Source organism: Falco naumanni, chromosome 4 (assembly GCF_017639655.2).
Source record: "Falco naumanni isolate bFalNau1 chromosome 4, bFalNau1.pat, whole genome shotgun sequence".
Lineage (NCBI taxonomy): Eukaryota > Metazoa > Chordata > Aves > Falconiformes > Falconidae > Falco > Falco naumanni.
The window spans coordinates 40,004,084-40,030,182 of record NC_054057.1 but is presented as its reverse complement, the minus strand read 5'-3'; the positions used below and the strand labels follow the sequence as shown (position 1 = coordinate 40,030,182).

At 38.9% G+C, this 26,099-nt stretch overlaps 1 protein-coding gene across 2 annotated transcripts in view; it reads left to right on the top strand.

Moving 5' to 3' along the window:
- Positions 1-26,099, top strand: part of RSU1 (Ras suppressor protein 1) — a 109,876-nt gene that overhangs the window by 23,921 nt on the left and 59,856 nt on the right. The window contains exons 4-9 of one of the 2 annotated variants that reach the window (XM_040590743.1): positions 3,354-3,474; positions 7,053-7,171; positions 8,706-8,788; positions 9,059-9,173; positions 22,611-22,743; positions 23,112-23,340. In XM_040590743.1, coding sequence (XP_040446677.1) covers positions 3,354-3,474; positions 7,053-7,171; positions 8,706-8,788; positions 9,059-9,173; positions 22,611-22,743; position 23,112 — 572 coding nt within the window. In that variant the 3' untranslated portion in view covers positions 23,113-23,340. Of the gene's footprint in view, positions 1-3,353; positions 3,475-7,052; positions 7,172-8,705; positions 8,789-9,058; positions 9,174-22,610; positions 22,744-23,111; positions 23,341-26,099 lie in introns of those variants that run through there. The other variant, XM_040590741.1, reaches the window with a different exon arrangement.

Below are 26,099 nucleotides of genomic sequence, written 5' to 3'. Positions count from 1 at the left end.
CTGAAGGTACTGAAACTGCACAGTTTATCTGCCAGTCCAGTACAGGAGTTAATTTCAGTCTTCTGTTTTTCTTAGAATCCCAGAGAGCATTAATTCATATTACAAATGAATCTGAATTGTTGAACCGGAAAATAAGCTGTTAACAGGAAAAAGGCCTCTTTCCCCTACTGCAAGCCTGGTCTTGACCTACTCTTTGGGTTTTCCTTTTCATTAAATAGCTCTAGCCCCTCCATCCAAACAAAAAAATACGGTTGTGGAATGGGGCTTTTTATTTTGATTTAGCAGGGTGAGACACAAAATGTTTCATCCAAATCCTTTACTAAATTTTTAGCCTTTTTCTCATCTTGGCCTGCTTACCCATGCAGCTTTCAGTATAGCTTGAAGAAAATAATAATATAAAGTATCCTAAGTGTGATTCACAATGTGAAGTACAGTATGTGGGAATTATACAGATATATCAGAAACTTTGCAGACAGTGTGCAAGGACACAGCTCCTATTGTTCGCTAGGGACACTTACTCATAGCTGTGCCCTGACAAAAGCAACCCAAATTAAAAAACTGTGATAAACAAGCCAATGGAAGTAGAGTTTTTGCCCTGTGTTTGCAAGTGGGATGAGCAGGTAGAATTTGAGACTCTTGAACTGTGTAAGTAACACGTTGAAAATAGGGTTTTCTCTGATGCTGGCATATTCAGTACAGGTGTAATCTTCATGAGCAGATCTCTGGATGCAGTCTGCTTGATGTCTGGGTATCATCTTTTTCTGGGTAGTTTCATGGGGATTTTTGGATTGTTTCATGGGTGGTTTGGTTGGGTGTTTGGTTGTTGTTTTTTTTTTAATGACTAAAAAGACTGTTCACCTTCTTCCTTGAAACGATTCTTCCTGTCTCCACAGTCTCCTAGCTTAAGTCAGAAGCGAGGTAGAAGCTTAAGAGTTCATTTATTCTTAAGTGGGGAAACAAGCTGGTTTGGACAGGTATTTGAAAGGACACATCCACTAAATTGGCATTGCTAGTTCAAGGTAGCTCAGTAACTGGGTTGAGCTTTTTGCTTTGATGTCACTTACTGTTCGGGCTCAGTCAGGCTGCCTGAAGGGTACTGGTCTCCATCTCGTGGTCTGTTCACAGATGTAGAACAGCTTTGCTGCTACTCCATAATGCAAGAGGTTGTTGGGTAAATAAATCCCTTCTGAATAGGACTGACTAAATGTAAGGTGCCCATTAACCAACACTGATTCAACTGAAACGAAGGTTGGGTATTGCTGGCTTTCCTCGCATGAGGGCAGGCAGCACTGAAAAACTGTCTCTAGTCTGGGAGAGTCTGTAGTCTGGCCTCACTGCAAGATCAAGAAAGTTTTGTGGGCTTTGTAGTGATAGTATTGTCCTTGGTGTAAGATGTACCTTTTTTAGTTGGCTTTGAGAAATTTCATTGTCTTAGATAATAGCTGAGTTTCTTTATCATCTTGTGATGGTGTTCAGCCTGAATAACTGAAATACAGAGCTGACATGCAGGCAGCCAAGCTGACTTGCAAGCAAGTTTGGTGAGTCTGGCCTCCTGAATGTCAGGCTCTTGTTTCAGTGTTCCCACAGTAGAGCTGTGCATTACATTTAGCATAACTTGCAATGTTAAGTTGCATTGTTTTTTCTAGGAATGTAATCTCTTACACTGTCAAAAAGGCAAAAACCTTCATTCCAAATATTTATTAATTGCATCAACAATGTAACTTCGGGAGAACTGTTGAATTGAGAATTTGTTCTCTGCATTGTTTAGGTTTCGACTAAACTAAACCCTGTATTTACTAGTACTTCTGACTCCTAGTCTTGCATAAGCATACTATCTGTTTAAGGAAAGTAGAAACACGGATTGCCAGTCCATTGCATCTCATCAAAGTCAAATTATAAAGTCTAGTTTCTGAATGGAAAACATTTTAATACTGGTAATTACTGCTCTGGTGAAATATTGAGGCAGGAAACAGCTGAATTATGTCAATTAAAATCCTCAGTTAACTTCTGTCAGGGAATAATTTAAAACAACAGTAGTAGTACATTACCCTTTACTTTCTGAAGGCACATAATCCTTGCTATCATTGAGTGACAGATACGCAGGGACCAGTTGGAAAATACTGCAAAGGGAGGGCTTTTAAATGTTCAGATTTGCCTTAATGACTTAGTAAAAAGAAGTCTGCTAAAAATCTCCTGCAATGAATATGACCCTCAACAGTAATATTTATGTAGTGTAATTAGAGTGTTTGTTAGAGTTCCTGTTATTGTTCACAGTGTAATTAGACTTATCCAGTAAATGTGACATACTATAATGTTCTGCTTTGTAAATATTACTGACTCCATTTTAAGACTGAGATTGCCTTATGCCAACAAATAAAAGAAAATCATAGCCTCATAAAAACTTCTAATAATTTAGATGCGCGCTCTATGAGTTCCTGATACAGTCAAAGTTGAGACTGAACCAAGGTGAATATTGAACACAGGTGCAAGCTTCAGTGCAGGTGATTTGCCAACCTCCTTTTATGTCAACCTCAGCTGTGTGCTTGAATCTCACTGAGTTTAAGGGGGAAAAGATGCAAATCTGATTAGCTTTTTAACCTCATTTGCACAGGCGTACTTCTATTGTTTCTGCCTGATTTTTTCATCTTTCTAGGTAATAACCAGATACTGATGTGTTGGTAATTCAATGTAGCCATGTATGTGTATTGATCAGTTAATTATCCACTCGTGGGATGTAACTGAAAATGGGTTTGGCTAAACAGTTCATCTTTTAGGGCTGAACTTAAGTTTTTTTATAAAATTTGTTGTCTATTGAATGGATAAGGACTTGGATACTAGATTATTTAAGCAGTAAGCAGAATGGGTCATTGCTAAAAATGAATTTTTATTTCATGTTTTCTGTTGAAGTCTTCCATTAAAACTGTTGTCTTGGTGTAACTACTTGTATCATTCACTTTTCCAGCTCATAATGAAATGATCTGAGTCTTGGACTCTGCTCTTTTGAGACCCGTCTGTTCTATGTGAACTCAGAGGACGGCTTGCTTCTCTCTGCTAATCTATGAGAGCATGTGTTGTCCTTGTCTCGCTCTACATGGTCTTTGTTCATCAAAATACCTTACAATACTGGTAGTAATTTTCTGAAGAGTACAAAGTGACTGCCCTCAGCAATGAGAACAGATTCTAGATAGGAGGCTTTTTTGGTATAGACCTTGCTTTAATTGCATTAACTATTAGATGTTGTTTTTACTGTCAGCCACTGCACAAACAGAGCAAAAGACAGGTGTTATTAGGGTGTCTGTGGTCTAGGTAGCTTGCTCTAAATGCAGTCTCTCACTGTGAAAACTTTCCCACAGCTGTGCCAGCAAACATCGCAGACCTCAGAAACATAGAAGTCCTTAACTTCTTCAACAACCAGATTGAGGAACTGCCTACACAGATTAGCAGCCTTCAGAAGCTCAAACACCTGAATCTTGGGTGCGTATCTTAATGCAAAAATTTGCTGTAATAGAAATACTGTCAAATGTTCTTGCAACTGAACCTGGAACTTCTTACTTTTTGCTACTAGAGTTTCTTTTTGAGAGTGTTTGTGAGGATAATTTGGCAATTACAGCTTCGGAGTGTTTAGCTATTGTCCTGGGTAATCGGATACTTAAAAGTGATCAAGCACTTACTCTGATATACTGATAACCATTGAAGTGCAACAGCAACTCACATTGATCTAACATTGAAGTCAAATTTAACAATTATTGAATCTTACTTCCCTAGAAACTGTGTTTAATTCTCCAGGCTCTATTTTCAGTTCTTCTTTTTCTTTTTCTTTTTTTTTTTTTTTTACAAAGCAGAAGAAACTGAATACTAATTTTTCCATGTTAATTTAGGATTTTAATTTCAAAGTCCCAAATTCGGGATTAAAGAAGCTTCAATTTCTATTAGACCTGAAAAAGAGGCAGCAAATCTTTAAATGTGGTGCACATTTAATGTAAACAGCTCGTACTGACTGAATTTGAGCCAAAGGCATTCCTGTTAAGTGTTCAGATACTATATTCCAGTAGAGTTGGTGATACTTTATAATAACTACAGCTGCAGAAGACTTTCTTGAATTACTAAGAAAATAAATGTGAAGCACAGAACCTTCTGAGAACTAACTGGTCATATTAAAGTGTAAAAGCACTGGCAGAGGTAAGCTTTAGCTTTATAGGCTTCTCATAGAAAGAATGCTTGTATTTTATAAACTCCTACTTCTGAACACCTGAGGATATTCTTTACTGTTTTTAAATACCAAATTATTTTGGCTAGGCTCTGTGTATGCTGCTTTAGATACTTTTGTAAAGTGCTGATAATTGACTTGCATCTTGAACTGTTGGAATGCCAATAAATGTTTCCATGATGATCTGTCTTCTCTGGTCTTTATTTGGTCACTCTAGATGTCTAGCATGCCTTAGTATCTGTTTGAACCTAGAGTTGCTTATCAGAGCAGATATTAATTCATGATCAGGATTCTGTATATCTTGGGGGTTGAATCCGTGTTTTTGGGATGGCATATAAAAGTGTTGCAGTGTATGGAGGGAGGAAGGAGTTGGGCGCTCCCCATGGATTAAAGCAGTGACAAATGTTAGTGTAGTTCAAATACTGGTATTCATTAACGGAAAATAGAGTGCAAAAGTCCAGTTGGGCTTAAGACCAACAGACATTTAGGTCTGGAACCACAGTTGCCACCTTTGTCTTGTGGTCCAAGGTCTTGCAGATTAAATGCTCTTCCTTCTTAATCCTCTCCTTAGCCATTATCTTCCAGGCTCAGGATTTACAGCCCTGCCTTAGCTCTGCAAAACGGGTTCTGCTTCAGAGGTCTTTGGAGTCAGTGAAGAGGAAACTGTTGTGCCCTAGTAGTTTGCCGAGGGGCAGCCCAGAAACCCTCTTGTCATCTGCAGTGCGTTGTGCATGCATCAAAACAGCCCTCTGGGGCAGAGGGGAAGATTGAATAAGAGCATGGATTATTTTTGAGAGGATTTTGGTGCAGAAGGGTCAAGTGGTGGGGTGAAAAGAGGGAAGGTGTGTTGTAGTGCTGAAAACTTTTAAAAAAATAAAAATAAAATTTGGAAGGCAGATGTGGTACAGTTTCTGTGGCACAAGCACAGTGTTTGAGCTTCTGTAGGGCTGAATAGTGCTGGGCAGAGACTTTCAGCTGGTTCTTCTTCAGTGCCAAAGAATAGATACCATTCTGCCTGTTGTCAACAGGGAGAATGCTCTTTCTCAGTGTTCCTTGCTTACAAAAGGGAAGGCCATCGGGGTCTCCTTTCTACTAGTGAAAAAAGAGCTGCTTTCCTATTTGAAACACAGTGACAAGTCTGCAGTAGCGATAGTGGAGAATGCTTTTCTGTATTTTAACAGCTACAACTACAACAGTAATACTATGTGCATGTCCCTGGCAGGGGGATGAGGAGGAAGATGACTTCATTTAGAATTTAGTTACAGAGAGCTGATATCCAGGTTCTAGTTTAGGGGCTGGCTTATGCAAAAGTGGGAGAGGAAAGGTGAGGTTAGTATCTGTCTGTGAAAGATGTTGTGTGTTCTTCTGCCTTTGCTCACGTGGATGTGTAGTCATCATGCCTAGCTGGAGGTGCAGCTGCTCTTGTATTTAATTCGGTGTTCAAAGAGCTTTTAGAAGATGGGCTTATTAACTGGCCTACAGATGTATTTCATAGTATAGGACAGTGTCTGACAAACGTTGCATAGGGGAGGGAAGGTCCCAGAGATAAGAGCCAAAAGTCTTTGTACTTTTGGGCACCTAACTTTGTCCATACTTCGACCTGAATTTTCATAGTTTTTAGTGTTACATCGTGCTTCATACATTCACATTACCTCTCCTCTTGAGTTCATTTGTGGCTATTGCTCTTTATCACTTTAGCATCAGAAGAGGAGTCAAATCCGAAATACATTTAGGGATAACGTGAAAGGTCATGATTGTTTCCAGTCATCACACAAGAATAAAATCCAGTTCTTCAAAATAGCTACCTGTACATGCTCTTCCTGAAGATGCCCATCTTCTCTGTTTGACTTTCAAACCCAGATGACAACCCAAACAAGATCTATACATGCAAGCTATATGTTTGGTGTACATGCGATAGGGACAGTGTGAATAAGCTGGTAGTTCTCTTCTGTTCATGTGATAAGGAGCCAGAGCTCCAGTTCATACACAAACAGTAAGTTTCTATGAATATAATCTTCTTGCCTTTCTTCCTCACTGCAGCAGCTCTAGTGATTTATCTGGATCACCTTGGTCAAGCCCTTTGAGGTCACAGAAAAGTTACTGTTTTCTGTAGCTTGTCTGTTCCAGGTTATCGGAGAAACCTCCTTCTTCTGTGAGCTTTCCCCATGTTCTTCCAGCTGTTGCCCATGGGAACTGCTATCCTAAACCCTCCAAGACTGGCTGAAAGAGCTAAATTTAGAGGAAGCCTCATCCGTCAGAGGACTAACTTTTTATTTACTTCATGCTCCATGTGCATCAATAGTTATCTAGTGACACAAATTTGCTGTTCCTAAGAAGGGCTTTGAGCAGCAATTATCGTTAAACATACTACCATGCAGCTGAGGTATTCATCTTTGGTTTTGGTACCATGGGGAAGAAATATGTGGTACAGCAGAATGGGAGATGGTCAAGATTATGTGTAAAAGGTACTTTGTGGTTTAGCTAGAGGATAGTTCATCTGCCAAGGACTAGCTTTCTCTGTGGTGCACTGTTTAAGCTGAGTATAGCACTGTGACACCTCTCCCTACTGCTTCGTGTTCCCTGTCTGGCTGTTGATTGACATAACAGAGAGGATCCCTTATGAGTGCGTAAGTTTTGGGCATGTTTATGGGAGCAAGAGATAGAAAAAGGTCTGCGTTGCAAAAGGCTTGCTCAGTATCGTATAGCATCAACCCCTTTTCAAAACAAAAGAGAAGCTTGGTGTAGACAGCATTTTTTTAGCAATGAAACTCTTGTTGCCTGTGTTACTCCTACTAGATGAAGTGAATACTGATGTCATGTTCTGTTTTTTCCTCTTCACCTACAGCATGAACAGGTTAAACACCTTGCCAAGGGGATTTGGCTCTTTACCAGCTCTAGAGGTTCTTGACTTGACTTACAACAACTTAAATGAAAATTCTCTACCAGGAAACTTCTTCTATCTGAGTAAGAAACTTTTCTAAAAACCTCAACAAATCTTCATGATGTGGTGCTTTTTTTTTCTGCAGTTGAAATATATTTGATGGAGACCAAACTCCAACAGAATTTTCCTGATATTTATGTTTTTATTTGAATATCTCTTGAATATTTGTACCTAGCCCAGCAGTATTTATCACTGATATACAGTCACCTGACACCATTGGACATGAGAAGACTTGGTTAGTAATAGTACATTAGTTTTCTTTTGAGTGGTATTTCCTTGGGTCCCACACTTTGTTAAAACTTCATGGAAGCCTGCAAGCCTGAGGGGAAAGTAAACTGTTTTGGAAGGCAGCTGTTGTGTGTTGACTCTGGAAAGATTGTGTTCGTGACGGTTTGTTACAGAAATAGTTTTAACTATTTAACTATCAGAATATGGATGCTGAAGTGTCCAGTGTGTTTAAAAATATGCTAGGATTGCAAAGCTCGGCACAAGAATGGTAGAGCTAAGCTGACCTTTGCACGTATTAAAAATACACACTCGGAGAGTTAAAATAAAGGTGTTGTAATGCATACATGCAGAAGGGCTGCATTACGGTTGCCTGAGCAACTTGAATTCTGGCACTTTCTAGATTTCAGTGATTCTGCTACCTTACTGGTCTTTTAGTATGCCATGCTGAGGTGGCTTCAGGATCAGTGCATTTAGCAGCAAAAGTGACAGGCAAGAAGAGAGGAAGGAGTGTTGCTGTCTGAGAGATTTTGTGATTGTAGCCTGGCAGAGGGAAATTTTTAAGTCAGCGTTATTAAAAACGGTCACATTTAATGAAATGAAAAGAGGAGGAGGAGTAAACTACACATGACAAATGGGATCTCTGGTGGGGAGGAGAGGTTTTGCTGACCTGACCACCTTCCTTCCAGCTGCACCCAACAGTTCTCTGTGAGTCTCCATTTTAAATTCCACTCCCCACCCCCACCCTGCAACTGTCAGGTATGCTTGTTCAGTAATAGCAGGCTGCATGGTTGTGCTGAGTCATCTCTTTTCCTGTGAATTTCATAGAGACTAAGCATGAAAATTACAAATTATACAGTTTGAGTCTTCTGTATTTCTCTCTTCTAAGGTCTCTTTTCCAGTGTTAGGCTGTGCTTTCTATAGAGCTTAACAGAGATGTGTATTTATCAAAAAACTCAGATGACTTTTTAAAAAAATGTTCATTTAGGATGCAAATTGATGTAATAATAAGAATTGGGGGTAAAGAGTAATGACTGTATTCTGCCAGCTGAGCACTGAGACTATATGCCAGAACCTGCCAGAGTCTACTATTGTAGAAATTGTTAATTGTGCCAGTCCTTTTGAATATAGATGTTTTCCTGAACTCGCCAAAGATACAATAAGCCAGTAAATCTAAGTTTGACCCGCTTGTTATTATTGTGAGCCCTGGGTATGTCAAAGGCTTTTCACCAAGTCGGGGTTATTAATCAAACCTGACTCCTTTTTATTGATTAGACCTCAAATGGTTGGGTTATATGCCACCCTGTTTATATACTGCTATTTAATTTGCAGCCACCCTGCGTGCACTCTATCTAAGTGACAACGATTTTGAAATCCTGCCGCCAGATATTGGGAAGCTCACAAAGTTGCAGATAGTAAGTAATTTATCTAAATTCCTGGAAAATCAATTTGCTTTTGCAACACTTGTAGGAATAGAATCCAGTCAATTTCAGGAGTAGTAGGGTATGTTTGCAGGAATAGACCACTAGACCTGGAACTGTTTCTTGTTTACTAGCAGACACTTGTAAATAAATTGGAAGAATTGGGCATTTATGAGAAAGGTGGGGGCAGAGGGAGTAGTGCTCTGTTTTAGGCTGCTTTATGGTAACTGAAAATTATTCTGACAACTTTATATTCACTCTTAGCTGAGTCTTAGAGACAATGACCTGATATCACTGCCTAAAGAAATCGGCGAGCTCACTCAGCTTAAGGAACTTCATATCCAGGGAAATCGTCTTACTGTGCTGCCCCCAGAACTAGGTAAGACTATGGATGGTCATTTATTTATTTGAATAATAACGGTAATGATGCACTGTGTTTCTCTGAAACGAAGCAAATTGTTAAACTCCAGGCAATGATTATGCTTCAGTCATCATTGCTGCTAATATTTACTTTCTGCTTAGAAACACTCACATTTTCACTCCTAGCGGATATGCAGGAGAAGCCAGAAGATGTGTATTTTTTTGTTTGTTTTTTACATGTTATGTTTTCCTTCTGTATTAGCACACCTGACTGCCGATTTGTATGTGGCATCTTGCTTTATATAACATATCATAAATATTTGGTCTGCAAAGCTATTCTTGTCTCTGACTGCGGATTGAGAACACTCTTTGGATCAGCCAAAATTATATTAAGCAAAAATGACAGCAGCATAAGTAGCTTTTTTGTGACTGTTCCTGTAGAAGTGGAAGTTTGCTCAACTAGAGTAAAATTTTTCCGTTTTCTGTTTCAATAGCCTACTTTTCATAGTGAGTTGACAGCTTTTTCACTTAAAGCAGTGGAGCTGATTGATGTACTTTGAATTTGTGGTATTGGTCATGTAAATACAAGTGGCTTCTTTCAACCTATAGTTTTTCTTTGAAACTTAAGTATTGATTTTGCTCAATTTGCATTGCAGTATTCCATTTTGTGATGGGACGTTAGCTTCAATAGTTGTCCCTGTTTGCCTGAAGCAAAAACTTGGTTTCAGATCTTTTATGGCAATCTTTAAAAAATATTTGTGTTGGGAATAATATAGCTGCATTGAATATTTGTTGTTGAAACACCTGTTACACAGGGTTTATTGTTTATTCCTCGTTTCTTCTTATTGTGTATTGATAGATAAGGCTTCTTTATTTCTACTAATACCTTCCACATAAGAGTTCCCAAAACTCAGAAGGATATGACTGAAGTTAGCATGACAAAGCAAAATTATTTGTTGTCATAAGAACTTGCTTCAACCCATTAGAGAATGTGGTAGCTGTGTGCATAAATGTGACAGTCTGCAATGTATGCCTTTTGCTTTATACAGCCAAGGAAAGTGTCTGCTTTTTTTCTGTGAAGTGGGAGAAGATGTTTGTTTTGACTCTGTTTGCTTACCCACCATGTTGGTTTTTTTTTTTTTTGCCTTTATCAATCTAGTGAACTGTATGATGATGAATAGTCTTTCCCTGTGCCCCCCCCTCCCCCCCCCCCCCCCCCTTCCCCACTGGCAGATGAAAGTTGCTCTCGTTTCCTTAATTTCAGATGTTTATTCCTTGACACAGGTATACTTCCTTTAGCTTTTTGTTGTAGTCATGTTTATAAAGTCTCTTCTCAACAGTAATAATATTTCAGAATATGTAGTATCTGTACATGTACTTTTCTGTCATCTTAAATTATAGCTTTGTTTTTGTCCAGAAAGTGGAAGTGCCTTCTGTGGCTAATTAAATGTTCTAAATGTGCTGCTGCCTTAGAAGCATAACAGCAAATTCACTTTAAATGGTTTTACCATCATTGTCCAAACCTGCAAAGTCTGGGTGGTCAAGGGAAGCATTTCTCCTTTTAGTTAATGTTTGTTGCATTATAGACCAATGTCATAATCTGGTAGAAAAAGGACTTGTAATTTTTCCCCACCTGATCAGGATGAGGTGCGTTGACATAGTTTAAGTTGTCACTTCTGTTCTCTATTACTCAAATGCTATTCTATAAATTATACTTTTCATGTGTTAATTTACCGGTGCTTCGTTTTATGATCTTACCCAGGATCCTCATTTGTGATCAGTTGGTGTAATTTCTATTGCAATCTGTGCCATGCATAGTGCTAGAACTATCTCAAGAATTTTAAATAACCTAGAGTTTGGGTTATATTTCCAAAGGATGTTACACTGAAGTCTAGATTTTGTAACTTGTGGAACTTGCATGTGTATTTACTGTGCAAAGCAATGTCCTGGCTTGTTCATTAAATATCTGGACAAAATATTTAGGGAAGGGATTTTGGCAAATGGAGCACCAGGCTGGGCTTTGGAGGGCTAGTTTGAGATCAGGTAGGAGCAGGCCACAGGCAAGCATGAATCTGTTGAATGACTGGAAAAGTCACTTCATCTCTGCAGACCTGTGTTCACTTCTGCAAACTAGGGCAATTTAGAGAAGCACATCTTTGCAGACAGTGTTAAAATCTGCCAATGAAAGGTGGTGTGCAAGTGTCACACCCTAATGCGTGGGCTGCTAATTCCATACTTACCATCTGAAGGAAAACCAGTTTTATCTGCTGAATTCTCGTTCCTAAATTTTTTAAATTTAATTATAATTTAAGGAAAATTATCAAAATACGTTTGTGCTGTGCATGTTGGATAAATAACTTTTCAATAAGCAGGTCCTATTTTCATTAATTGGAGGTAGTGCTGTTCCACTTGAAGTAAATAATCTTTCTCATTATCACTTTTGTAATTAAAGGTGCTGAAGGCTTTTGACTGGTTTAGTTTTGGACACTGGTGGACAGCAGTGAGTCATTAGATATCATAGAGTCATAGATGTTCGGGAGATGGGCACCATATAAAACAACAGAATGAAACTGTATTTGAATGAGGAGAAGCAGGGGGGTTATACTGGGTGTTAAAGGTAGTGGAACCGAGTGCAGGAGGAGGCACGGAGAGCAGGGTATGAGAAAAGGCCACAGACAGGCATTGGGATCACAGTTTTGGAATGGAGAGACATACCAGTGAATAAACCCCTTCAGTCTGCTTTTCATTTCACCTGATGTGATTGAGCATGGCACACACTGGTAAGGGACCTGGGGGAGATCAGTATTATCTCTCTCTGTGTTTAGCAGAGAATATCTATTGCTAATTTAAGAAAAATATTCCTGCTGAGGAGGAAACAAGGGGACTAGAAGAGTGCACTGGTGCTCTGGGTGAGGGTGCTTGTCTGTAAATACAGTGTGTGTGAGTGATGAATGCAGGAAATGGCCAAGAGTAGGTGGGTGGAATTTGCAGCTTATTTTTATCATTTGTCTCTCAAAACCCCGTTCGTGAGGCATGGTGGTGGGCAGTCATATATAAACTTTAAAGAAGGCACTGGCATTTTTTTCGCTAGCATTTAAAAGGTTATGTGCTGCATTGTGAGACAAATAAATCATGATTCACTGCAACAACAGAGTTGCAGTCAGTTATATAAATTACCAAGGAAGCACTAAATCTGTCACTTTCTGTATTCTGACCATTTAACAATTGGAACAGTGTTTGGAAAGAAAGCCAAGTAGAAACAAGAACCACATAAAGTGGCAGATGCGATTAGTAAGATCGATGGTGTTTTAAGTTCATTGTATGGTCATCTGGGTGGACCCATATGTGCCACACAAAAGATTTTCTTAGTGATGTCAGGAGTGTAAGAGTAGTATATAGTGCAGAATATTCACAAAGTTGTGGCTAAATGTTAATAGCCACCCAGACAATGTAACTAGCTGATCTGTAGATTTGAGTTTTTGATGTGAAAATAAACGGCGTGATTTTTAAAACCCAGATTCTAATGTTGACTGTGTTAGTTACCCTGCCACCAACACACATGTGCACATACGTACATGGAGTTCACTCATTGTTTGTGCATATGGGGAAGAGCAGTGACTTCTAAGGATGCATTTTGAATTACCAGCTGCTTCTTCCAAAACTGAGCGTCGACATCAGTGGCTTTTAACTATACTATTGAATGCTGTTGTGGTTTATCAAATAATTCCTCAGGTAAAGAGAGACACTATCAAAACTGTGAAGTTAGGCACGTACTTGAGTGTGGAAAACTCGGGCTCTTTAAAAAAGAAAAAAAAACTTGATGGGGTAAGTAGCCATGTTCCTTTGTAAGGAGGGTGAGACATTTTGTAAATTAAATATGTATGTCAGAATGGATGAGTAATTCTTTCATAATTTTTTAGGTTTGAACACCTAAATTATCTTCTGTGGATAAAGGATTGACTTTAAATAGGAAGTTCAAGGAGTCCTGCCAAAAGTCTCAATACTTCCATCACAGGAAGACATTTTAAAATTAGGCTTTTGAAATTACTCTAGAATTTGTGAATGAATATTACATTAAGCAAAGTAGTTGGTGCAGTTGTTTGTTCAAGTTAATATTAATCAAAATAGGAGTTTACTTAGGTAGTTATAACAGGCATGTGCAAACATAAGAATCACTTATTTCACAAAAGATATTTCTTTCCTAAATATACTTGATTTAAATGCCAAACTTTTCATATTTCAGTATAAACTGTCACTGCGCTCCGTGTCACAACACAGCACAGCTTACACCTGCAAATACAGGTTCTTGGGGCTTGTTAGAAGCCTGAACATCTCGGTGCTCTTTGGATACCAGCTCTGCGCACTGGAACAACTAGTTGATACCTTGCAATTTTTAAAAAAATTACCTGTTTCTACTTTTGGAACTAAGGCAAAGGTAGTGTAAGAAAGTAAGGAGCTTTACTAAACTTCCTAGTGAATAAACAAAACAAGTTGTTTTCTAGGACTACTGATGTAGCAGTTATTAGTTAAGGAATAATAGAAAAGTGTACATAATAAGATAGGTCATGGACAGATGATTTATTTAAGAAAAGCATCTCTGAAAATTTGTGAATATTCGGTGTTTCTAATTTTAGGCTTATTTTAAGTTAAAACATGAAAAAACCCACCACCACCAAAACCCACCACTTTTTATGTTGGCTGATTCGACAGAGTACTCGATGTGAGTTAAGGTCTACGGGAAGAGATGATAACTCCAGTTTCATTATACACAGAAAGATGTTTTCTGTAGCCCTTCATTTAGATTTAAATCTCGAGCATTCATTTCTTTACACTGCTGTAATTCTTGCCAAACTTCCCAAGATTCAGATTTGATCTTACATTTGTTTTTAAAATATGCAAGTCCTACTGGCGCTTCTCAGATGACTACAGTGTGTGTGTAGGCTTTCCTAATGTTGACTGTACTCTGATTATAAGTACCATCAGTGTGATAATGATGTTTCTGTCAGCAAATATTTCATCTGTTCTGTTGGAGCTTTGGTAGGTAAGTGTACCATAATTAGAGCCAATCTAAGCAAATGTTATATTTGTTGTAAAATGAACCAAATTTAACGTGTTTCATAGTACTTCAAAGTGGTTTCGCTCTTCTGAGTACTTGGCAACCTGTGTTTGAATGGAAGTTTCAAAGTGCAGGGCAAAAGCGATACAGTGAATCCTTTTTGAACTTGTATTTTTAAATTAACTAGATTTTGGTCTGATAGGGACCCTTCAAAGAGAGGATGCTCTGTTGAATTCCCGTGTAATTGAGAATCCCAGGGGAGTTTCTGGGTTGGAAAAAATGTGAAATATATTTCAAAATAAATTGGGATGCTGATCCTCTAAGCCTGTAATACTTCCTGTGCCATTAAAATGTCTTTGATGTTAAACTACTTTGACATCACGGTAATTCCCTTTGTTCCAAAACCTGTCTGCCGCATTGTGTGTTTCTTGGTTTTCTTCACTATGAACACTTAGCAGTGACTGTTGGTTTGCCCCCCGAGATCCTGATCGGTGCCAGACATTTGTTACACAGCAGCGAAGGAAACGGTATTTCCAGCACAATGTGTCACCTTTCAAAGAAAGAAATCGGTGAAACAGCAATACTTGTAGGTCTTCAAGTAGGTGTCTCTCTTAAATTAGGAATGCAGGAAAAATTAATCAAATCGTAAGTAATTTGAAATAATTACACAATGAATATAGGAAACATTTTGAAGTAATTTTGGGGATTTTTGTCAAAATTCTGTTTTTTCTGCTGTTCCCCTTATGCATCAGCCAGGCTGGTTGCCTTTGTACCTGAAGGTTGTGTGTGGTGGAGTTCAGCTGTTGAAACTGCATGAGTTATCATGTGGAAGTACAAGCCATTAGCAGAGTCTGTTTGGCTAGGAGTGCCTTGTGTGCTGTGTTGAATGAGTTTGTTTTGTGGATTTCATCTGTGAATGTTAATATTATTTCCTCTTTCTACTAGTTGTCCTGCTAAGGTCAGGTTTGTTGTGTGGAGTGATGGTAGAAATTGCTAAGGCTCTCCCCTTGTTCCCACAGAGTTAACCGTTCTTCCTCTCACTTGAATATGGAAATGAGAGTTTGCCCAGGCAGGGTAGGTCTATATTCTGTCTGTACTTAATACCTGAAATATGGTTTAAGGGAGAAGTTCAGCATTTCATCTGCTCTATTTTTCCCAGGCTTCATCATCAGTCCTGACACATTCTGGAGTGGAAGTCTCCATATGCCAGATTCCCCATTACATTTTGGTATAATGATTCTGGCTGATCTTTGCTATGATGCTGGAATTCTGTGTACATATCTCAGGATTAAATTCACTTTTTTGTAAAAAAAAAACAACTCTTTTCTGTGAAAGGTTGAGGTGGGACAGTGCTGGAGAGTAAAATGCTCTTCCCATAACATTTTAATAGAGGTAGCTGAGGCAATACCAGTTTGCCCTGGATCACTTCACCTTTCTAGCAATGGTAAAAAATTCAAAATTTAGTTAGTCTGCTTTTACTTTATTCCAGCTGCAATCCTTTTGCTAAGAGTTGAAGCAAATGGAGTAGTTATTCTGAGATCACACGAATAATCAGAGTCTTCATTTAACCTATCAAAGGGAAGAGCTGAGAGGAGACTTGGCTGCTGATCCTCACTAACTCCATGAGAAGAAAGCATGGGTCATCTGTCTTCCTTGTTAAATGGGCGGAAGAAGCAGAGGTGTTTAAGAGCTAAGACAGCTCAGTTCAGCACTGAAATAAAGAATGCATTTTAACGGTGATGAACCATTTTGAACAAGACACCACTGGCGGAGTGTCCATCTCCTGATATTTTTCAAACCAGATGTTTTTGTTTGAAACATCTTTGTTAAACTCTTCAATTACTGAACTGACACAGAAATCTGCTAGACATATTCAAGTGAACATTCAAGTTGGGGTCTAAGCTCTGAATGCATTGGTGGAAATTCTCATTTACATCTAAGAAGTTTTTAGAATAATGTGTGATGTTACAACATCTGTGCTCCTGTTTGCTTTCCCTGAAGATAATTGTGAAACTGAGGATGGGCTTAGGCTTCAGTGTTTGGCTTTCAGATTGCTTGTTCAACCTTCTCTTCCCCTGGGGCTTCCCATCTAACACTCCCAGGTGAGGCTGTAGGCATTCCTGTCTGTGTGTCAGAAAAGCAGTCAGAGAAAGACTTCCAACCTGCTTGGGTCCGATGGATGCTCTGAAGTATCTGTTTGGTTTATTTGTATGTACCGAATCTGACTTCTTGTTGAGACTTGAACCTTTTCCCCTGTTATAAAAGCATCACAAATAAGTTTTTGAGGTTCTCTGAAGTGCTGTTGACTCCAAGTGATAATGTTAGACTTTCTCCAGTACAAGAATGTAGGGGTGAGAGGGCGAAAGTGTTGCTGGGATTGATCTTTTATAGGTGCTTCGCTCTCACTAGTTGTTTTCTTTCAGTACATAGAAATTAATCAAACAAATGTATATTTTCAACATATGCTATGGAGCTGTAGATTTGTTTATCATACTGAATGTTTCTGCTGGTTCCAAAAGGATTGAGTCACACTTATGTACAAGAAGTCTTTGCTCTCTGTTGTCTTATTGCTCCTTTGTAACTACTGTTTATATCTACTCTTCCGTTACTAATCCTTCAAGAGTGATAGAGATCTTCAAAGCAGAGATGATCTTACTTGTTTATAGGAATTATATGAGCTACTGATGCACAGATTATGTATGCTTAAGATTGGTGTAAGAATAGTTTGCTTTTGATAATATTTTGTGGCATAGGAATCAGTGTATTTTCTTCTTTTACATATATTTTAAGACCTTGTTCACAATTAATTGCTTTGGCATAACTTTAATGACATCATAGTCATGATATGTCTTCCACACGCATGCTTAAACCAATGTGTGTCTCTATCGAGATACAGCAAATGCCACAAAAGTAATAAAAATTATAAGCCCTGTAGTGTAAAGCAAATCTAAACCAAGCCAGGACAGATGTATTTTTACATATAGCCTAAGTTTAAATTTAGTGTAGCGGATTGATCCCTTACTTAGTGTTTAATAAAACAGGATTCAAGGGTATTTATATATAAATAAAGAAATAAAACTAATTTCATTCCTCCTGTCCTTACATATGACAAAGTGTAAGACCCTTTTGTTGTAAAGGGAAAGAACGTTTAAATTGCAGTCTTAGGAGGAATTGCTGAAAGTGATGTGTTACAGTTTGAAGACTCTCCTTGAGGTCAGTGCAGTCTAGGGTAGGCTGAAAGGTGAGTCAGAGTATCAATGGGACGCAGGTGTGAAACTCGACAGTATACAGGCTAAAAATTATTTCCATTGATTTTAATGAAGCTCCACTAGGGATGAATTTAAACCATTACAAAGAAGCGTTGATCTGGCATTTTACAGCTAGGATCATGTTTCTTACGTTGAATGCCAATGTTCAGTTCTCAAATGTCAGTGTTGTTTAATTACTTTATTTCACCTTTTAATTTTTGAAAGTATTTAAAGTGTTGCCAAGGGGCATTCGAGTGGAAAGGACAAGTCAGGCTTGTGTTCATTCTGTTTTCTTTTGTTTGTATTGAACTAATGCCTATGTACACTAGTCTTCTACTTGTATAATACTTACCCAATGTATGTATACTTAAGGTATAGTACACTCCATATGTCATACATCACAAGAGGATGAGGGGCTTGTAGCTGCATGTGAGAGCTTGCAGGCTAGATCTAGTGGACAGGAGCAGCCTGGGAAGTCTGGAGACACCCTTGGTCAAAGTGATAGGTAGCATTATCACTGGCTCTGACACTTTCTGCAACCACCACTGTGGGAGGCAGCATTTTATTTGCTTTTGTGAGCTCTTTTCTGACCTTTGCAGGCAGCTGAGCAAAATATGAATGTTCGCACAAACCACTTTTTATTTCAACAGCACTGAAGGAAAATAACAAGAAACATTAAATATCATGTTTTATCTTAAATGCAGGATAGATTTATTGAGGGAGATGCAGGGAAACTCTAGCTGCCTTTTCCCTTTAACGTCACTCAGGATCAGGTGTGCCCACTCTCATAAAGATGTCCCTTCTGTCCACCCATGGCTGTGGGAGCTCTGAATGTACGCAGTGATAAATGGTATTTTTAGTCAATGTATGGCATAAGTTAGAATACATTAAAATTAAAAATATGCATACTTTGATTTTTGTCCTTGAATTTTCAAGGGTTTGTTTTGGTGTAGATGTGTTTTCTGTAGCTTCCAGGCAGTAGCTAACGAGATCTGGGCAGCAGACAGTTTTCAGGTCTGCATGTCTTAGTAGTTGGGCATAGGAATAATTTGTTTTTAAGATGGGTTAAACACAGTTCAGTCACAGTGATCCAATCAAACTTAATGGTTCAGGATCATCTTTAGATACAATGAGTACTGAGACAGAAAAAAAAATAAAGACATGATCAGGTGTTTCTAAGTCTACACAGCTGGCTCCTTTTAGAAGGCTTTTGGGCATTCTGTGCAGGTCATCCTCAGCAATCAGCTGTTAGACCTTTATCTCTGCACTTCTTTTCCAGACTGTTCTGTTTTCCAGACTGTGTTCTCTTTTCGGTGTCTGCTCATGCTAGCAGCATATGTCCACTTCGCATTCTTCCTACTTGGAAATCTATGTCTGTTCAAGATGGAAAGCTTAAAAAGAGTATCCTTCAGGCTTAGAAATTAAGCATGTTAGACCTTTAAGCATGCTAGGCCTGTGTTCTGGGATATAGTTTTGATTATTTATTTATAAGAATAATTTTAGAAGTGTTCAAAAATAAGTTAAAAAACGTTTCTATGATCTGGGAAAGGGACTGTGCTGACTGGTCGTAAAGATAGCTGCCTCTTCTACTTCTTTTACCAGAGGCATGTGACCCGTAACGCATTTCAGTGGAGATGATCTCTTTCAGTATGGCAGAATAGCAGAAACCTTAAGTCCATTATGAAATACAATTTTAGTCTAGTAGTTATGCCAAATTTTAGAAATGATAAACAATTTCTTTTTTTAATAGGCTGATGTTCATGGAAAGAACAAACCAGCAATGACTGATGCAATCTCCAACCCCAATGTATTTTGTGATTGAATCTCAGTAGTGGATTTTTACTAAAGGCAATTTTATGTTTTGCTTACTAAAAATATCAGAGGGATTTGATGTGATCTGTGTAGCAGAACAGTATATAAATTTCCTAAAGGCCTGGGGATAGTGTTCTGCTGATGCTGCCGTTAGACAATATGCATGAAGGCGCATCTGCCATAGCTTTTTCCCTGGCCCTTGGCTCTAGCGCTGCAGGGATGGAATTAACAGCATTTCTTAGCACAGTGCTGCCATAAAAAAATTTCTAGGCAAGGAGACTGTTGGGGGTGGGGAACGATAGGGATACATCTGTAAGGTGTCCAGTTCCATAGCACTCCTGTGCTGAGGCTGGTGCCAGAGATGTTGCTTCAGGTGGGTTAGGTCTTCTCTTCCACACTGCTGGGTTCGTCTTGGTACACTGGGGCAGAAGGGTTTGTGCAGGGCTCCCACGCATTTGGTTGCCCCAGCATGTACTGTTCCCGAGATCTTAGTGAGACCTGGGACTCATGGATGTCCTGCAGCTGGAGCAGAATTAGTGAGCCCTCGATTTGCGGATGGTTTTAGCTGTAAGCACAGAAGGGACACCAGGGTATGTCCCCAAGCAATGCATGGTGATGCAGGAGTGACACACATCAATCCTGTCACAACTTTAATTCTAAGTCGTCTTTGTTCTGAAGTGGCTTGCCTTGTGGCAGGACTGTTAGACTCCATTTCCTCCCTATCACTGGTGAGGTGGAGCAGGTCCCTGTGACTTCTTTTCCTGCTTAATTTTCTGCCTGTTTCTGTCCTTCATTTCCAGATGGAAATGTCGGTGTCAAACAGGGAGGAGTTTTAAGTGTCGGGTGCCCCATGCTTCCTGCTTGCTGCCAGGCAGCCCTCCTTTACTCCGCTGCAGAGGGGCACCCGCTCTCTGCCTGGTGCTTGCTGTGAGGACAGACAGCTTGTTCCTTTTCACACTGCAACACTTGATTAAATTATTCCATTAAACCCCTGGGCTGTGAGGTGGCAGCTCACCTCTCGCTCTGGCTGTAGGCAGCCGGTGGGACGGGCTGCCAGGCCGGTTGCTGCCATCAGGGCTCCCCGAGGGGCGTCCTGGGCAGGGAAGGGGTGGATTTCAGGGCAGATGCTGGACTTTTGGGTGCCCCAACTTCCTCTGTAATTACACTAATTTTACCCTTAGGGCCTCTGCCTACCTCTCCCCTCTGAAGGTAAAAAGTAATATCTGTGCCTGCCTCCAGTGTGCTTCGGGAAATAGAGAAGACGGAGGAACATGAAGTGATTACTTTGGCAGGAGAATTTTTGCTTGAGCAGTTCTCTCTTTCTTTCTTGTAAGATTTCTTTGGCTTTAGCAGGATAGTATTTATTACAATTAATTATGTTTAAATGGGCCATGTGGTATTTGAAATGGAAGTGAGCATGCTGTGCTGTGAGGATGGAAGCATATACATACAGCAGCGTTCCCTGGGTGGTAAATTTGTGACACAGCTTGGGACGTAAGGATTCAGCTGAGACCCTAGCTATTGAGATCTTGGGAATGTGTGGCTTATTCCTGTAAGCAGCATTGAATTTGACCCATGATGAGGCCAAGCTTGCCTCCCAAAATTTAGCTATTTTTAAGTTGTACACAGATTGATCATTTTACCTTGATGCGGTACTTGCAGAACTGTAATTACAAGCGAGTGCTTACAGCGTTGGTAGTTTTGGAGAGCAATGTATGTGGTTTTTGGCAGGTAATAAAATGGAAAATCCAATTTGCGATTGCAAAGCAAGCCCCTGAGTGATACATGATCTTCATAGCAGCACCGGTCAGAGGGTTACGGCTAATCACAGCGCTGGCTTGCTTCCCCGGTGGCCTGCGCCTGAAAACTGAATAGTGAGCAGTGTGAGCCTGCGCCTTGAGCCAGCATAGATTTAGACACAGCAGTTTCTAGCTTATTAGGTCCTCTTTGTCACAGTACTTAATCCTGCTTCCTGATCCTTGTTAGAACAGGGCTGCTGAGTCCTTTAATAAAGGAGATGGGTGCAAGGCTTCTAACGAGGCGCACTGAAGCATGCGGCAGTGAGGGCAATTGCTGCCTGACTGACAGAGGGGTGAAATGCTCCCTGCCTGTTATTTCAAAAGAACAGGCCTCAAGACAGCTGACAGATGAGCTTGCTGGGGTAATGGTAACTTGTTGGTAGGGCCATATGAGATGCATGACATCTTTTCACACAGTATAATGGTCTGCCTTTAATTGTGTTAACCCCTTTTACGGAGATAAATGCATCAAGAATTAGCTGTACTTTAGAACATGCAACCAGCAAGCACGTGGGTTGCAGCAGCTCCCGTAGCATGCATGTGTGTTTGTGCAGCTTACACAAGTACCTTTAATTTTGAAAAGCTAACACATCAGGTTGATTTCAGATTTCTCTTGACAGCTTGGCTTAGTCAGTCTTCAAAACCTTGTATTTTTTTTTCCTGGTTTGTTTCCCACAGGTAAAGATTATTTTTTTGTTTTTATTTGTTGGTTTACATTTTTGGGGATAGGCCTTTCTTCATGGTAATGTTCACAAAAATAAATGTAACATGTGGCACAGATTGCTTGTTTTAATTTAAAGAATGTAAGAAAGTATTTCAGTGGCTAGACCATCCTGGAATTCAGCCTGCTGTATCCATAATCATGAGGCATTTCAGCAAAGCATGTACTATTTTGGGTGGTAAACATTTACAAAATGAACAAACAAACAAAAAAAAAACAAGGAAGCATACCCCTAATAGGGTCTCTTAAGTCTTCCTGTCAGCAGAATAGGTAAAACTGGTGTGTTGCAAGAATGACACATTTTGTTTGTTTTTTGTGGTATAGAGAACTATTAACCACAGATCCGTGGTAGGATCTCAGTACAAACAACACGTTGGGCCCCGGGAAGGCAAAAAGTCCATTGGACATTGCTGGCTGACTTCATGCTCAGAGCAGCGATTGAGAAATGCCGTGCAGTGCTGGGCTTCAGAGCAAACTCCTACCACAGCATTATTCTGCTTTCATTCCTGCAAGCCATGGTGGAGAGGGCCCAACACCTATGCACTGTTAAGCCCTGCTTAAAACTAATTTGGTGAATAAATACTATATGCAGTGGGTCGAGTTCAGTCCTGCTGTGCAATGTGTAGTAGGACTGAAATGAATAGGGTAGAACTGGTAGGAGCTACTGTGTCATCCTATTCCTCTCCGCTAAGACTGAAGTACTTTCATTATGATTATACTCGCTGAAACAAATGAAAAGTTTTATATTCACAGCAAGATATTGTCAAATTTTTCATATTTAACTTTTTTTTCATATACTGTTCTGTTTAATCCCTTTCAGGTAATTTGGATTTGACTGGTCAAAAGCAAGTCTTCAAAGCAGAGAACAATCCTTGGGTTACCCCTATTGCTGACCAGTTCCAGCTGGGAGTATCTCATGTTTTTGAATACATTCGTTCAGAAACATACAAGTAGTAAGTACATGTCACTTATATACTGTAGCTGTGTTGCTTTTTTCCTGTAGTGTGTTTGGCAAAGTGTTACCAGCTACGTGCTTCTTTCATAACACATGCAGTAGCTTGGTACTCAGGGCAAATAGCAAACCTGTACATCTATATGAAGGAATTTTGCTGACAAGAAGGTAAATAAACATGACTTAGACATGTTAGGAAAGCACAAAGACTGTTTCATGTTGTCCTGCATTTATCGTTCATTTCTAAGAGCTATTAAGTAACATCAGATATGTAAAAGAGCAAGTATTACAAGCCTTTGATAAGTACTAATTGTACGTATGTACAGTAAGGTTTTTTAGACTGAAATAGATATTTGTTAACGTTTTTAGATGCAGGTTGTCATATTTTAAAAGAGGTGTCCAAAATTCAAACCTGTTTTGATCTGGACTGGTTTACAGGAGTCTGCAATCCTGGTAATTCAAATACAGGTATTAGTGCTTTCTTCAACAGTGTAACTGGAAAAATATAAACCTCATGCTAGGACTTCTCCGCTTTAATTCAAAAGTCTATGTATTAATGCTAAGCATTTATTTAGCAAATAAAGTCTTTAATGGCTCACTGAATTGAAATATTTTTTTTTCAGTAAAAATTTCCATATTACTAGTCCACATTCAAACTTGTGTCTAACAACCACCATTATGCTGTCTTTCTAGAAGCAGTAGGTAGTACAACACACAGTATAACCTCTAGGCTGGAAAGTTAGTTTTTGCGTTTCCCTTTTATTAAAAAAAAAAATAATAATTTAGAAGCATTTCTGACAGTTGTGGGTTGTTTTTTGTTTTTTTGGGGTTTTTTTTATATAGTAGCTGTCTAAACTTAATAACCAAAGGAGAGTATTCATGAGCTAAGATTTTTGGGATTCCAATTAAGTAACTGAGATGTAAATTGCTATGTGAAACTAAATAATCCAGCAATGGTTTTTGTAGGCTGTTCTTCATTTACAGAATTTAAGTGAAAAGGATCACAGATGGGAGAGTGGTTACAAAACTTGTATGTCTCAGAAGTGTCCTGATATTTGTGCTTTGATATGTGTTTTCAGCATAGATTTATTCATAGTTTTAAGTAGGTTGCAACACCCTTCTTCAAGTAGTACTCTGTACTACAGACATGGTGTAGGAAAACAGCTGTTCTTAGACCAGCCTTTCCCCAGAGCCCATTGTGTAGCTGCATCTAGGTTTCTTGATAATGTTTTGTAATTATTATTTTTTGGGGGTCAATTTTATATTTCTATTTGCTGAGCAGTGTAGGTTGGGGACCCTCCTGCACCTCTCACAAGGACCACTCTGGGTTTATGAGAACAGCAGAGTTTCAAGGACTGAAGTGCAGTTTTGAGAATTTGACCCATATTCAGTTTGGTGGGATGAGGGGCTGTTGTTAGGTATCTATAATTAAAACAAACAAACAAAAAAGATTTTACAACTTTTTGTTGGATATATTAAGCTGCTCTGGTGACTTTCCTTGTGCAATCAAAATAGGCGTAAAAGGTTCTGTAATTCATCACTTGCTGCAGCTATTGCTCTTTGGTTTAAATTAGCTATATTGTGTTTGCTGTCCTGTTCTTTGAGGTGTAACAATGTCCTGTTGGCTAATAGGCTGATTTTGATTTTGTCTACAGTAAATATTTGAAGCCTCTGTAGTTAACAGTGTAAGCAAAATCAGACTCTAGTCATTAATAGGGGGAAAAACAAAATAAAAGAACCTTTCTGTGGCTCATACATGACTTCTACTTTGATCTTAGAAGCTTATTCAGTTAAAATGTCATTATTTTCAAATATTAGTAATGAAAACTACGTGCATGAAGGTGTTCATAATTGGATGTCATTTTTTTATTTGTAGCATGTAACCAGTTTATATTTCAACTGTAAATTAAAAATAGCTGCATAATTTTGTTAGAATCCCAGTAACAACTTCTGATTCTTCGTTGTACTTGTTTCACAAGCTATACAGAGTGTTTGTGGTTTTTTTCTGCTGAAAAAGTGTCCCATTTTTATTTCCAGTTTCCTTTAAAGATGTGATCTGAGAATTATTTGGGTGCCACCTGCTATAGACATTTTTCTGTTTCCATTTGATTTCAGGTGTTAAAACTCACAAGCAATGGCATAATCTAGGTAACGGTTCTATTAGCATTATTGTGCACAGAAGTAAATAAGCTGTGAACACAGAAGAAATGAAAAACTCCTTTTTGTGACGAAATTTTGATCTTTTCCTGTTATCAACTGTACACCTTCTTCAACTTCCTTTTTCTTTCAGAGCCTATGTCCAGGTAGTGTGTCTTTTTTTCTCATTAAGCAAATCACAAGGTTGAGAAGTGAGTGTAATAATTCTCTTTGTAGGTATCTAACTAAGGAAAATTGAGCTCTTGGGGTTTTTTTTGATCATTCAGTGAAAAGAAAAACTTAAATTAACTTGCAATATTTGATAGGCCCAGGCAGCTTAACTCTGACTCTGAGACAACGTAGTACAGTTAAATGGGTGATGGGGTAGATTGCTGTTTAGATAACCACTTAGAACACTGAGAAGGGAGAGCAGCTCACATGCAGTAGCAGTTGACACTCAGATCAGCAAGTTTACTTTCAGATACTGGAAGATGTGGGCTTTCATAAACCAGGAACTATGCATCTATGAGATAGTTGGATTTTGACTCCAGAGATCACAATTGTCTCTCTATGCCCATTGCTTTTGATGGCTGATTGGAAATATTGATTTTTACTTTGTTTACAAGTCTAACAGTGTTTGTGCTAGCTAAAATAGAGATGTTATGCTCATACAATCACAAGTGCCAGGTTTCTTAGCAAGTTATGTTTCACTAAGTTGTTTATGGTAATACATTTTAAGTTGTTTTTGCAATAACTGGAACATAGTATTTACTTGGTTGCTGTTATCTTAAGCCAGAAAGTAGGTCTTGGCAATGCACTCACTCGCAGGCCTGTTAGAGGTTTCTCTGATGGCTGACACAAGCCATAAGCCATAATTGTATGCTGCAGTCAATATTGGAGATTTCCATTCTGATTCTGTGAGGTTGCACTTGTGAAGCAACTACCAAATAGATCACAAACCTCTTTTTTCCTTTGTGAAATGTGCTGGCTGTTTCAAGTAATTTGGTGAATAATTGCACTCCATTTTTAGCATTGTCTTAGCATATTCGTGCTCTAGTGATTAATTGGTAAGTAGGGATGACACCCATGAAGGATGATTATGTCTAAAGATAAAACATCATTTGTCTCATACTTTTTACATTTTCACACTCCTGTTTTGCATGGTACTCGTGCACGAAGTATAAAACTGGAATTGCACTTCACTTCAGAAGTGTGTTAGCC